The sequence below is a fragment of the Gallus gallus genome, chromosome 1, assembly GCF_016699485.2.
Source record: "Gallus gallus isolate bGalGal1 chromosome 1, bGalGal1.mat.broiler.GRCg7b, whole genome shotgun sequence".
Taxonomy (NCBI): domain Eukaryota; kingdom Metazoa; phylum Chordata; class Aves; order Galliformes; family Phasianidae; genus Gallus; species Gallus gallus.
In genome coordinates this window covers 45,249,455-45,261,593 of record NC_052532.1, presented here as the reverse complement: position 1 = coordinate 45,261,593, position 12,139 = coordinate 45,249,455, and the positions used below count along the sequence as shown (strand labels likewise).

Below are 12,139 nucleotides of genomic sequence, written 5' to 3'. Positions count from 1 at the left end.
GCAGGTCCCTACACGTGTAGTTTTAAAGAAGAGCTTTCATGCTGCAGTGAACTAGAGTTAGCAGGACTACAGCTAGATGAAGTGTAGGTGGTCGGTCTCCTGATGGTGGAGAGAGAATCTGAACTTCGTGCTCCCATCGTTTGCATGTCTGTAAATGGAGAATGACTACAGTGAAACCCAGAGGGCTGTGGCAGTTTCCATGCAGTAACAAGGCTCACCAGGAAGAAGTGTAAGCGTACTTGTCTAATCATTAATTTTTCTGTCCTCTGATAACCCATCTGTGTTTTCTGGCTGACTGGCAAAGAAGTCCTGCTCCACCATTTGACATTGTCTGTTGATATGGAAATAACTGATGCCGCATATTTAGCATGACTTAATGTATACGGGGTCACAGATGGGCAAAGCACTTCATAGGAAAATAGAATTGGCAGGTTCCTGTCCAGTACAATGTACAATCTGTGTGCAATCAGCCACAAAGTTGGGGTGTCTGAAGCTGCAGCCAAACAGCAGTGCAGTGGAAGCTGTGGTGCTATTGTATTCGCTTACAGTGCCTTTAGGAGCTCAGGTGTCCGCTACCCAGCTACAAACGCTTCAGGAAGCTGCATGCTCTTCTCTGAATGGAGGGTGAGGATGGTGTGCCCTGAGCAGCTCTTGTTACCATGGGCTACGTCTAAGTTTTTGGCTTGTTTGTTTCAGTTTGGAATAGAAGGTCTCACTGGCACAGCCTCTGGCACAGTGTTTTGAGTACAAGTTCATATTCACGTTTTGGAAGGGTGTGCACCTGTGTGTGGCAGGCAGCTGTGGCTGTCAGTCCTGCATACCCCATTGCAGTGTCAAGGTGGCTGATCTGGGACGAGAAGGTTGGATATGCTCATTCCCAAGTGAGCTCCGAATCAGATGTTGTGAAGCCGAACACAATTTGTACACTGGTGAGCAGTAACCATTTCCTTTGCCCAAGGGAGAATTCTGTACCACGTTGCCTGTGCAGCATGGGTCATCTTTGCTGTAAATAGCTGGATGCCAGGCAATTTCTTGGCTACAGAGAACAGCTCTTATTTCAGTTAGCAAAAAAGGTGGCTCTTGGTGATAGCATTTAGCATGCAAAACACTGCCACCATCCTGTAGGTAGTTTGCACTATCACTGTCAGCAGCAGCAGAGGGGAATTATACAGCAGCAATTTCCTTATCTGTACAAGGGCAGGGCAAAGAAGGAAGGGGGAGGACTTTTGCTGCCCTCAGCTGGAATTTTTCATGTGCTTATTGTCCTTAATCCTCTACCAATACATTAGAGTGATAAACAGTGACAGTCCTAGGTTGGGAGTTTTTGGGTGTACAAAATGGATACTCTTGGAGTGTACATGGCTGTTAGATCCTGAAAGTGCATTAAAAAACAAGGTCTGTATGAGGAGAGGAGAGGAGAGGAGAGGAGAGGAGAGGAGAGGAGAGGAGAGGAGAGGAGAGGAGAGGAGAGGAGAGGAGAGGAGAGGAGAGGAGAGGGGGAGGGGATCTGATTGGAAGTTTTGAGTAGATATCTGAATGTTTGTCATCGTCAGAGCTTCCGAGTGATGTTCAGGCTGGCAAAGCAGCCTGTCAGTCTTAGTGTGATCCCTTGCAGGTTCATGTTGGTACAGGCAGACCGAGTGCCTCCTTTCCTGTGGGTGTGAGAGGCTCATGCTTTGGCAGCAGCACTGGGAGCAGTGACGCGTGCTCATGGATAACCTTCACCACTCAGCACTGTCCCGTTTGCTGTCAGGTTTAGAAATGGCACTGGCAGGCTCTCATCACGTCGGACTTCTCCCTGGAGACCGGTTGTGACAAGCTTTTGGGAAATGTTTTGGAGGCAGTGTTGAAAAGTCTCTTGTAAGAAGCCCCGGTATCCTGTTTAAGTGTACAGATGTTATCGTTGTGAAAAAAAAAGGGACCTTCACGTTCTTCCTGAGTGTGCGTTTGCCAATTTATACTTAGCACTTTATGTATAATTTGTCCCAACATCATTAGAACACAGCATTTAATAATAACATTTTTAATTCTGGAGGGCTCAAGGTTCTACACAGAAGAAAGGTGCTGTGGTTTTCCTTTTACAAATGTGATAGTGGAAGCCCGGAGATGTAAGCTGCCAAGGTTCGTGCTAAAACTGGATAAAGAACGGGGCCAAACCTCCAGCCAGTCTCCTAATTGATAGGACTGTGGTGCCTTTCATCTCCCTAAAGGTTTCCTTTCCTGTGATGCTTACTTCCCCATGCGTGCAGAACCTCATCTATCGGACTACTCTGTGAGGAGCTGGACTTAGCTCAGTAATCCCTCTGTCACCACTGCCACTTCTTCTCCCTCAGGGGCCTATGCGTAAGTTGGTCCATCTTATCAGCGTCTCCCAGACAGAATGGCTGCGGCTGTTGCGTGGGGTCATGCGGCAGGAAGCGGATGGCAAGGATGCAGCTCGTGCAGGGGGAGCAAGGTGGATGTCTCATGCTTTGGTCACTGCCTCTGCTCACCCCCCAGGGACTTTGTTTTCCTGAAACAGGACAATGCGGTCAAACGCAGCACTGATGTCTGCTCCGCTGTGTGCCACGTATGGCGCTACATGCCCTTGTTCTGTCATCCTAAGTTTAAACAGACCTTCCATTCCTGACTTGCATGATTTTTAAAAGGTCACTTCTTTAAGAAGGCCTGCAAAATAATGTAAATATCAGGAGTTAATCACTGTGAGTAGTGCTGGTGTCCTGACGCAAGGAAGAGCACTGGAAAAGGATGAAAGAATGCTGTGCCTATAAGGACAGCCGGGCAGTCAGTCTGTGAACCTTTTTGAGAAATCCAAACTTTAAATTGGCACAGTGGATGGCTGGGATGATTTAACAGTTTTATCATTAACTTAAACCATAGGAATGGATGCAAAAACGACTTTGTCAGAAGAACAAAGCGATGAGAGAATTCTCCTATGGGCAACCACTTCTACCTATGTCACTTTGAGCACCGCTTCCTACCCATATTTGGGAGCATTTGCTTTAGTGGACGGAAGGTTCAGTTGGGAGTAGGTGCAGTGTGTGGGAAGAACATTTATCCAGGTCTGTGGGCTTTTGAAAATGACAGTGAGAGGAAGCGTCTGGTGAGGCTGTGGGAAGCACTGTGCTGGGCAGTTCTGCAGGCAGTCCTGCCTGCTTTCAGTGGGGAAGGAGAACCATGCAAACCAGCTGTGTGTGTGAGAGGAGGGGAAGCTGCCTGTGCTTGGCCGAACAAACCTCTTCCTAGAAGCTACATCAGGAGTGCTTTCTTTGTATATATGTTTGTATCTGTGGTGATACTGCTGTGACCATTCGTGCACAATATTCTCCCAGCTATATACTACACGCTCCTGTCTCTCTTCCTCTTGAAGAGAAGTTTCCTCATTTTGTTGATAGCCTGCTGGTATTGTTTAAATAAAGCTGATATTATTTAAATAAACCTCTCAATTTTTGAATCAGCTGTGATTTACAGGAAGACTTGTATGGCTAAAAAGCCAAGCAACTGAAGCCTTTTGCATGTCCAACTTATCCTCTCCATGCTTTGATCAACTGTGTCTGGCAAGGCTTAAAAAGAAGTCCTGACGGTTTCTGAGGTAGTAAGGATGTTTCATCCTTTGTGCTGGGAACTACAGGTCCCCTTTGGAAACTGCAATTATCACTTCAGTGAAAACCCCAAACCCACAACATTTGCCTGTTTCGTTTCCTACTGACCTTCATCTCCCAGGTTCCCAACCCTCTGGCATATTTGGAGTCATGAATTAACTTTCATGTCTGAGCTGAGGGACTGAAGAAACCCAGTTCCCACTTGAAAGCTTTTTCCTGACAGCCTTCCAAGCTCAGCTGTTCTCGTTAGCCATGTAAGAAGTATAGGAAGAATGACAAGTCGTCACGTGCGTGCAGGTAGCTGGCGTGGGTTTGCTTGCATGATTACTGCACAGGGAAAGTGCTGCTTCCTGTAGCATACTCACTCACTGCTTTCTTGGTCTCTGAATTTTGAGTAACTTTGGACAGTCCGATGTTGGAGTTGAAGAAGAAACACCTGCCAAGAAGGTTGTTTCTAGGATGCATTTTTTTTCCTTTGGAATGTCAGGTCTTGAATTTTTGAAGGCCCCACACAATGGAAACAATGATATGTCAGATAATGATGTCAGATACTTCTGATAGCAGATTATCTCATAGTACATAGGATTCAAATAAAAAAAAAACAAGTAAATATCAGCAGGGAGATATATTCATAAAGGCGACAATCCCCTCTAGTGCCATCAGCTGTGTCGATATATGTGTGCTTATGTATGTGCATGCCTTGGGACTGTTGCTGCCTCCAGCTAGAGAAGGCAAGCAGCGTGACTCACACTGAGCATCCCAACAGCTGAACCTGAGGGTGAGGTCCTGCTGGGCCCGTCTGATGGAGATCCAGGATCACTTTGTGTGACAGCATAGGGACGGTGACAAGCATTCTGCTTAGCCCGGGAAAAGAGAAAAGACTTCCTCACTACAGTTTTCTGAGTGACGATAGGAAGAGCATTCTGCTTACGCTTTCCTGTAGTTTAAAATGCATTAACTGTTATGCGTTTAATTATATTCCTCGTGTAGCTATTCTGAAGATCATAGAACGGTTCGGGTTGGAAGGGGGCTTTGGGATCATCTAGCTCCAACCCCACTGCTGTAGGCCCACCCAGCCTGGCCTTGAATGCCTCCAGGGTGGGAGCATCCACAGCCTCAGTGGGCAACGTGTTCCTGTGTCTCACCACCCTCACAGTAAAGAGTTTCTCCTCAGCCCTCAGCAATTGAAGCACAGGCTCGCGCCCCGGGGAAGGCGCGCGGCGCACAGGTGTGGCTCAAGGCTGCCACACACTTCAACGCTGACGGATTTATCTCCCGCGTACGACAGGGACCGGAACGTCACCGGTTGCTGCAGTCCGCCACTTCGGAAAGCCGAACGCGGACGATTTAGTCGGTCCGACAGACCGCGTGTGTTTCGCGCACAGCCCCGGGCAGCACCCAGCAGCGCCCGGGGACTTCGCGCTACCGCACGCCGCCGAACCGCGCCGCCGGTGCCGCCCCACCTTCTCTCCTCGGGCCTCCGTCCCTCTCCACCGGAGGCTGGGAGGGCCCCGCGCTCTGAGGCGCCGCCTCTCCGTCGCGCCGGGCCGCAGAGGGGTTAATCCGGGTGTGCCGGAGGAGCAGCCGTGCAGCCGCGCGCCGCCCCGAGGCGTGCCCGTCCCTCCCGCACGGCGGCGGCGGCAGCACCGAGCCCTCAGTGCCGGCGTTGGGCGGCCGCTGGCGGGACCTCTGCCCGGACCTCTTCCCGGACGGAGCGGCGGCGGCAGAAGGAGGAGGAGGCGCGGCCCCGCGGCGCGATGCCGGGCAGCGACACGGCGCTGGCCGTGGACAGGACGTACTCAGACCCGGAGCGGCACCGGCGCCGCAAGACGCGGGTAACGCGCGTGAGGGTTCGGGGCCGAGCTCGGGAAGTTTTGTGCCGCGGTGCCGGGCTGTGAGGAGCAGCTCCGACCCGCAGCTGCTGCCAGGGGGTCCCCGCTCGCGCTGCGCCGTGCTGGAGCTGGGGGGATGTGGGCTTTTAGCGTGCGCTTCTGTGCCGCGCTCCTGATCCTGAGCGCTCGCTTGTCGGTACGAGAAGATGAGAAGAAATCGGCTGTTGGCATAACAGAAACCGACACGCGGTAGAAACTAGTGGGAGGTGAGAGGAAGAGAACTTACTCACCGGCAGCAACAGCGCTACCGCGCTGGTGATTTCGGGAGCTCCAGGCTGCGGGTCCCCGGGCTCGGGCTGGCGCCGCACCGCTCCTGGTCGCTGACCTGTGTGTGGGTCGCTGAGTTCATCCGGCAGCACAGCGCGGCGGCTGCCCGGCTCCGGAGCCTGCAGGAGGGCCGGGCTGAGCCCTGAGGCGGACGCGAAGGTGTATCTGTGTGCCCTGGGTGATGGCGTACGCTGTGTGTTGCCGATGTGCCGCTGCGTGGGATAGGTTTTCTTGGGGTCCGCTGGCAAGCTGAGCTTTATTTTAGTATTATTATTATTGTTTTATTCGTGTAACGTATGCTACCTGTATTGACGGCTCCCTGCTGTGCTGAGGGCAGGTGGCTCTCGGGGGTCTGTGCAGGTTTGGGTTCTTCCCCCAAGGCTCAGCTCCAGCAGGTGTAGGGCACGCACTCCTTCTCACTGCACACTGCAGGACTTGGGGGTTTTCTCTCCCGTGTCCGCGGTGTTCTCTCCATCCCCTCCCAACCCATGAATTAAGAGCGCTGAAAAGGTGTGCTGTATTCCTTGTTCCTGCTGAATGAATAACGTGCTATGTGACTTAGTGCGGCTGTGGAAGAAAACTGCATACCTTCAAGGCCGATTTGGGGCGTTTGTAAGAGCTTAAATGGGAGTTTCCACTCTGTAGTCCAGCTGATGTGCTTAAAAGCATAAGTATTGTGGCAAACGTGGTACTGTGCATTATAGCTGCGTATGGAAAAATAATAATAACAAAAACTTCACTCTTAAGACAATTTCATGAACGCGTTGGGCTTTGGTCTGATTTTGAGTTTCATTTCGTTGGGCTTAACCTCTCCTTTCCTTCCTGCAACCATGGGAATTGGAAACGTAACCCTTTAACGAGTTCCTAGAGTCCCATGTAATTGTGGCCTTCCAGGGTCTGCGCTTGAAGAGTTGTGTAGGCTCCATGGATCTTGTAATATAATGGGCAGAGATGGAAGCAGCAGGCTTTGTACTCCAGATGATAGCAAGAGCTGGCATTAAGTACGTTTGTGCTTATTAGGGACAAATAGGATGTTTTTCCTGGGTAACTTCATCATTCCTCTTGCTGCTTTAACCAGAGGGACAGAAATGGCCAGGCACTGGAGCAGCAACAATTGGTGCTATTATGTAGGAAAGAAGCGAGAAAGAAGGATGCTGTTTCTCTCTGAGAGACTGAACAAAGAGCGTCAGAGCAGCTGGAGTTGAAGCTGCAGTTCTCAAACATTCATGGAGAAAAACAACACAGGGAATGAACACAGCAGCAGTGGGAGGGCACTCTGAGAGCCCAGGCAATGCGGGCAGTGCTTGTGTGAAGCAGTATTGGAGCTGCCTCTATCAGCACAGTGGAGACAGTGTGTAGTAAATAAGGTGAGGTGCATTTAATGTAGCTCAAGGAAAAGAGAAGGCAAAGTAGCTGCTGGACCTCTTAGTTTGCTTAAAATAGGATACCAAGTCTGGTTTTTGGGAGGGCAGGTTTTGGAGGACTTAGCCAGCCCTATAGGTTGCTGCCTGTATCCTCGGTGCCCATCTAAGGGTTTTTCACGTGAGAAAATAAAGCCTGCTCTATGGATGTTGAAGAAGACTGTCCCAAAACTGCCTCTGTGTATGCTGGAGAAAGGCATCATTTCTCCAAATTCAGCCTGTAGATGTGCTAGAGCAACTTACCATGAATACAGCCTTCTGAGGGGGAGAAAAGATCTTCCTGCTGCTGGTCTAAAGCTCCTTCAGTGTAAGGCATCAGCTCTGCTCAGAGCCTTCCTGTTCAGGGCCACTTGAAGTATGATTTCCTGGGCTCAGCTCACAGCTCTCCAATGAGCTGTGTTACATTTTGTGTAAGGATCTCAGTGCCTGAAAGAGAGAAAATGCTTTAATGAGGAACAGCCGTGTCATTCTTAACATGTGGAGAACTACTGCTGCCTGAGGAGGCCGAGAACGTGGAGGGAGGGGTTGGGGTTCTGCTCCTTGGCCAAGCTGTTGGGGAGCTGTGCATGGCAGCACCGAGTGGGGCATAAAACCACTTCAGTCTGCTAATTTGTGCCTCGCTGTGTTATTGTGTGCTTCAGGACTGCCTGTCAAGGCCCTGTTAAATCTCTTGCCTCTGAGTGCTCACCTGGTTGTCCTGTTTAGACCTCAGAAGCCTGTGTATAATACTTTTTTGCTGCTGATCAGAGCTCTTCAATCTCGTTTCCCCGAAGCCTTTCAGAACAGGTGTGCTCCGCAATGCATCAGGATTGTCAGTTTATACATGTGGCCTTGTACTAGAAGAGGATTTTGTTTCTACAACTGAAACACGAGTTCCTGTACTGCATCCCTTTGTAAAGCCTATGCAGCGATGCATCCTGCTTTTAACCAGCACCAGGTGCATTAGACAGAGGTGCAGGAAGCCCTGGTTGTGTAATGTATGGTACATTGGATCCTGTTCTGAACTGTCCCACAGTAGTGATAGTTTCATATTTGAAATGGTAATAATTACTTCTTCATTAAAAAAAAAAAAGTGTCACCTGGAGCAGATGTGGATATGTGGGGTTTTTTTTTTGTTAACAAATGGGGATCCTTATTTTCAGTCTTATGTTTCCAGCCTTAGTGAGAATAGCAGCAGAATCAGTGACTGGGGGACAAAATGATTCCTGCGTGACTGTACCAAGAAAAGGCTGACATTGGAAAACAAATTAAAGAAGTACAGGTTTCCACTTGTTTTCTCATATTCTAGCAATAAAAAATGTCCTCTGAACGTCTCTTCCTTTTTTCTCATGTCTCCCTTATGATCCCTCCCATTCATCTTGTCTATAAGCGAGGCAGGCTTCTTAATAATCTCGCCTCTCATGGAAGTCTTTCTAAGCCTCTAATCACTTTCATCATCTGTCCTAGGATTCCCTTTATTTCTTGTAATCTTTAGTACGTTTAGAGGAAATAAAATAAAGGGGCTTAGAAAAGATTATTATTATTATTTTAAACTACAAAAACACACATTAAAAAAACAAACAAACAAACAAAAAGCCCACAAAGCCAAAACACCACAGTTTCAGGGGAAGCAGAGATTTATTTGCTGCTCCTGGTATTGCTTTCCGTATGGGGCTATGCTTGTTCTGGGCTTCTGGAGCTCGTAACCAAACCTCCAGATATTTTGTGCTCAAAGAACTTATGCGTGCTTTTCCCAACTGAGACAGAATGTTGTTAAGACTTTCGAGCTTTAGCTTTAAATCCACAACGCATCTAGAAATCTGTGAGACCTGTCAGATTGTAGGCCATGTGATGCAGGAGTGGTGGGGATGAGAGAAGGAAGCCACAGTTGAGGTAGGACCTCCAAAAGGCTGATTAGCCATGTGGAACTGAGGAACGGCCCGGTTTGTTCGTGTAGAACTAGAGTCCAGTTTGGATCATTTAGTCACTGCAGAACTATTTGGGACACCAACTTCTTAATATTTTTCCAGTGCCAGAAAGAGCTGTTAGGAAGTTTACAAAGCTGCAGTCTTTTTTTTCTTTCTTGTTTCTTAGGGGTGGGGATTTGTGTTCTTTCCAAGGTTAAAGATGATTTTTACGTTTGGAAGTTCTGTACTTAAACATTTCATACCTTTTGGTCTCCCTGCTTAATGCCTCCTTTCCTGTGCTGTGCTTTTGGCTCCTCCTTACTGCAGTGGGTGATGTTGCTTGCAGGACTGGGGCATCTGCTCGCAGCTCTTTAAACGTTAGGTGTATTAACAACAACGACACAAAGCCAGAGCCACTGGAGGAAGGTCTCCATCCTTTCGGTTTGCTTGTTTTGGAGGACGTGTGATTGCCCTCCTGTCAGGTTGCCAGTGCTGATGCAGGGGGCTGCAAGCAGTTCTAGATCCATAACTTGCTTACTGTCATCATCTCCATCAGTGAGGCTGTAGCTGCGTGCCACCTGGCACAGTATCCACATCGAGGCTGAGCCTGTAAGGACTTGGCTGGCTGGGACTGCTCTCACTGCCTGTTGTCCAGTTCTAGGGCTTTTGGCACCAGCTTTTGTCTGTGCCCCTAGAGCTGAGCGCGGGTTTGGGAAAGATGTGGGTATGAGATGAGATTCTATAGAGTGTTGGGGGATGGTGTCACATAATATTTCTTTTTCCTATTACATATCCAGGTGGAATAAGTTTGCTAAAGAACATTTGCATTATTGCTGATGAGGATTGCATTGTTTTTACTATTGAATTTTTCCGTTTTTCCTTAAGTCCAAGAGAGGAATGGAGTATTAGTATGCAAAGCCAAAAATAAACCTGCTGTTCTAAAACCTTGACATATGGGATCTGGTATGCAACCAGGGTGGCTTGTGCCTGTGCAGCTAACCTTCTGCAGGCTCTCTCAGCAAGTGAGAACTCCTCTGAGCCTGTTTCTACACTGTACTACATGACCTAAGCTTTAGTTCGGGGGCAAGAATGGAAGAGGAGGGACGACCCTCCCAGCTGAGGTGGAATGAGTATCTACAAATTGGGAGCTTCATAACGTGGAGATGTGGCCCACTTTATTATTGTCATGTTTTGGTGTTGCATGTGCTTAAAATTCGAGAGAGTAAAAATTAGCAGCAGTTGTTTCCCATGTCTTTTCTTAGTTACCCCTATACTGGATGCTACAGTGCGTTTTAATGGACCTCTGATAGTAGAAATTTGGCATATTTTTTTGTGAACAGTTTGTATAGTAGGTACCTCTTCCACGCTTTATCTATCTGTGTGTAGCTTGGTAACAGTTACCTTCCCTTATACACTTTTGTTTCAGTAGCTCTGAGTGAAGCAGTAATAGGGAGGTGCAAAGAGTTAATACTGCGCTATTGAATTAAAATCAAAATGTGGTGAAAGTAGTTCTGAAGTCTGAGTGTTTCCATTGACAACAGTGGCCTATGGAACCAATCTGAGACGAACTGGAGCAGCCTTACAGAAAACTGTATGAAGTAAGTGTTCGGTACAGGATGGTAGATGCTGCTTTCAGTTTGTCTGATGGTCTCATCTAGCTTTAATCGGGATGGCTTAGGTGGGTTTTCATCTTGGATTTTGTGTTGTAAATGCATCATCTTGTAGCAGGCTTGGCTGAAATGTCTGGAAGCAGCTTTGCTTTCTGGCAGAGGTTGTTACAAAAAGAGCATCCTCTGTATGTGTGTGTATGTAAATAAATGAAAACACTGAGGACTGCCATGATTTAACACTTCAAGTGATTGTCTAAGTAATATGATTTCATTGAAATTGATAGGACTATGTCTTTCAAAAAGGCTCCTGACACTACAAGGTCACCACTGTTTTCTCAGGCATCACATAAGATCTTTTTATTATTATTATTACCTTGCTAATGCTGTGTTTAGAGGAAGTATTTCTAGTTGGAGACAAAATATGATGGAAGCTGGTGCTTTAAAGATTAGGAAAACTACACTGCTCTGAAATCAGTTTGTATGAGCAAAAGGTGTTGATTTGCAAAATGATACAGAGCTTTAGAGCAGAGGTGGTGGCAGAAAAACCTGATATTGCCTACCACTGCCATAAAAGCCCTCCATGTTCAGATAAGCAACACAGCTTAGAGGAAACGTGGGGAGTCAATGCTTTGGGGTCTGCAGTTGGGTAGTTTTTTACTCTAACTTAATTTCTACCTAGGATTTCAGTGCCATGCTACAAGAAATACTGTGACAGGAAGAGAAGCCCTGTAAGGGAAGTTGTAGCAACTTTCTCTGGTTTTCCTTTTCTTCTGAGTTATTCCAGTGCATTTAATGTAGAAACTTGAATTAAGCCAGTAGTTATTATTCAAATATGAAATGATATATCTGCATTCCTGGACAGGAGAGTGACACCCAAAGAGCCAACTGACAGACCTGCTGAAACTGACTTGCTGGAATTGAAATATTAACGTTTCTCCAGCAAGTGTGCTAAAGATTCATTGCTTTGCCTTCGCTTTCTAGGAGCCTAAAATCAGAGGGAAGTAGCTGTTGTTTGGGCTCTAGTGGCCATTGACTGTGTTTGGATTACAGCAGGCAAGAAGCTTAGGTTGAAAGCTGCAGGCAGCTGCAAGGGAAGGTGGAAGCTTTGAAACACAGTAGGATCAAACCCAGTGGTAGTCTCGAAGAGACATCTAGTGTTAGAAAAACTAGATGAATGGATCTCATTGAGTGAGAGTTGCCTAGATCAGGTCTGAGACACCTTCCTTAGGGAGGACCAAGGAAGACTTGTGGCTGTGTGCTCAGTCACACCCGCTGCTTCTCCTCCAGTTTGCAGCTTTGCATGTTGCTGCTTTCACCTTGCCAGCTTTTCCCAAGCTGGTGTGCTATCTTACACCACGTCCATAAGTGATGCCATAACATGGGGCTCCTTCACCCCACTGCGGTCGTACTGCGCTTACAGCCTTTGAGTCCACACTGCTGTTTGTGCTGTGTGTGGATGCT

At 47.8% G+C, this 12,139-nt stretch overlaps 1 protein-coding gene across 8 annotated transcripts in view; it reads left to right on the top strand.

Annotated features, from left to right (window-relative positions):
• The window catches only part of TMCC3 (transmembrane and coiled-coil domain family 3), a 126,525-nt gene that overhangs the window by 76,842 nt on the left and 37,544 nt on the right, over nucleotides 1-12,139 (top strand). Inside the window, exon 1 of one of the 8 annotated variants that reach the window (XM_046908969.1) lies at nucleotides 5,259-5,433. The exons of 6 other annotated variants lie outside the window; for them this stretch is intronic. Coding sequence is in view for 1 of the 2 variants with exons in the window: in XM_416147.7 (XP_416147.2) it covers nucleotides 5,360-5,437 (78 nt within the window). In the remaining variant the exon portion in view is untranslated. Of the gene's footprint in view, nucleotides 1-5,258; nucleotides 5,438-12,139 lie in introns of those variants that run through there. One more of the 8 variants, XM_416147.7, reaches the window with a different exon arrangement.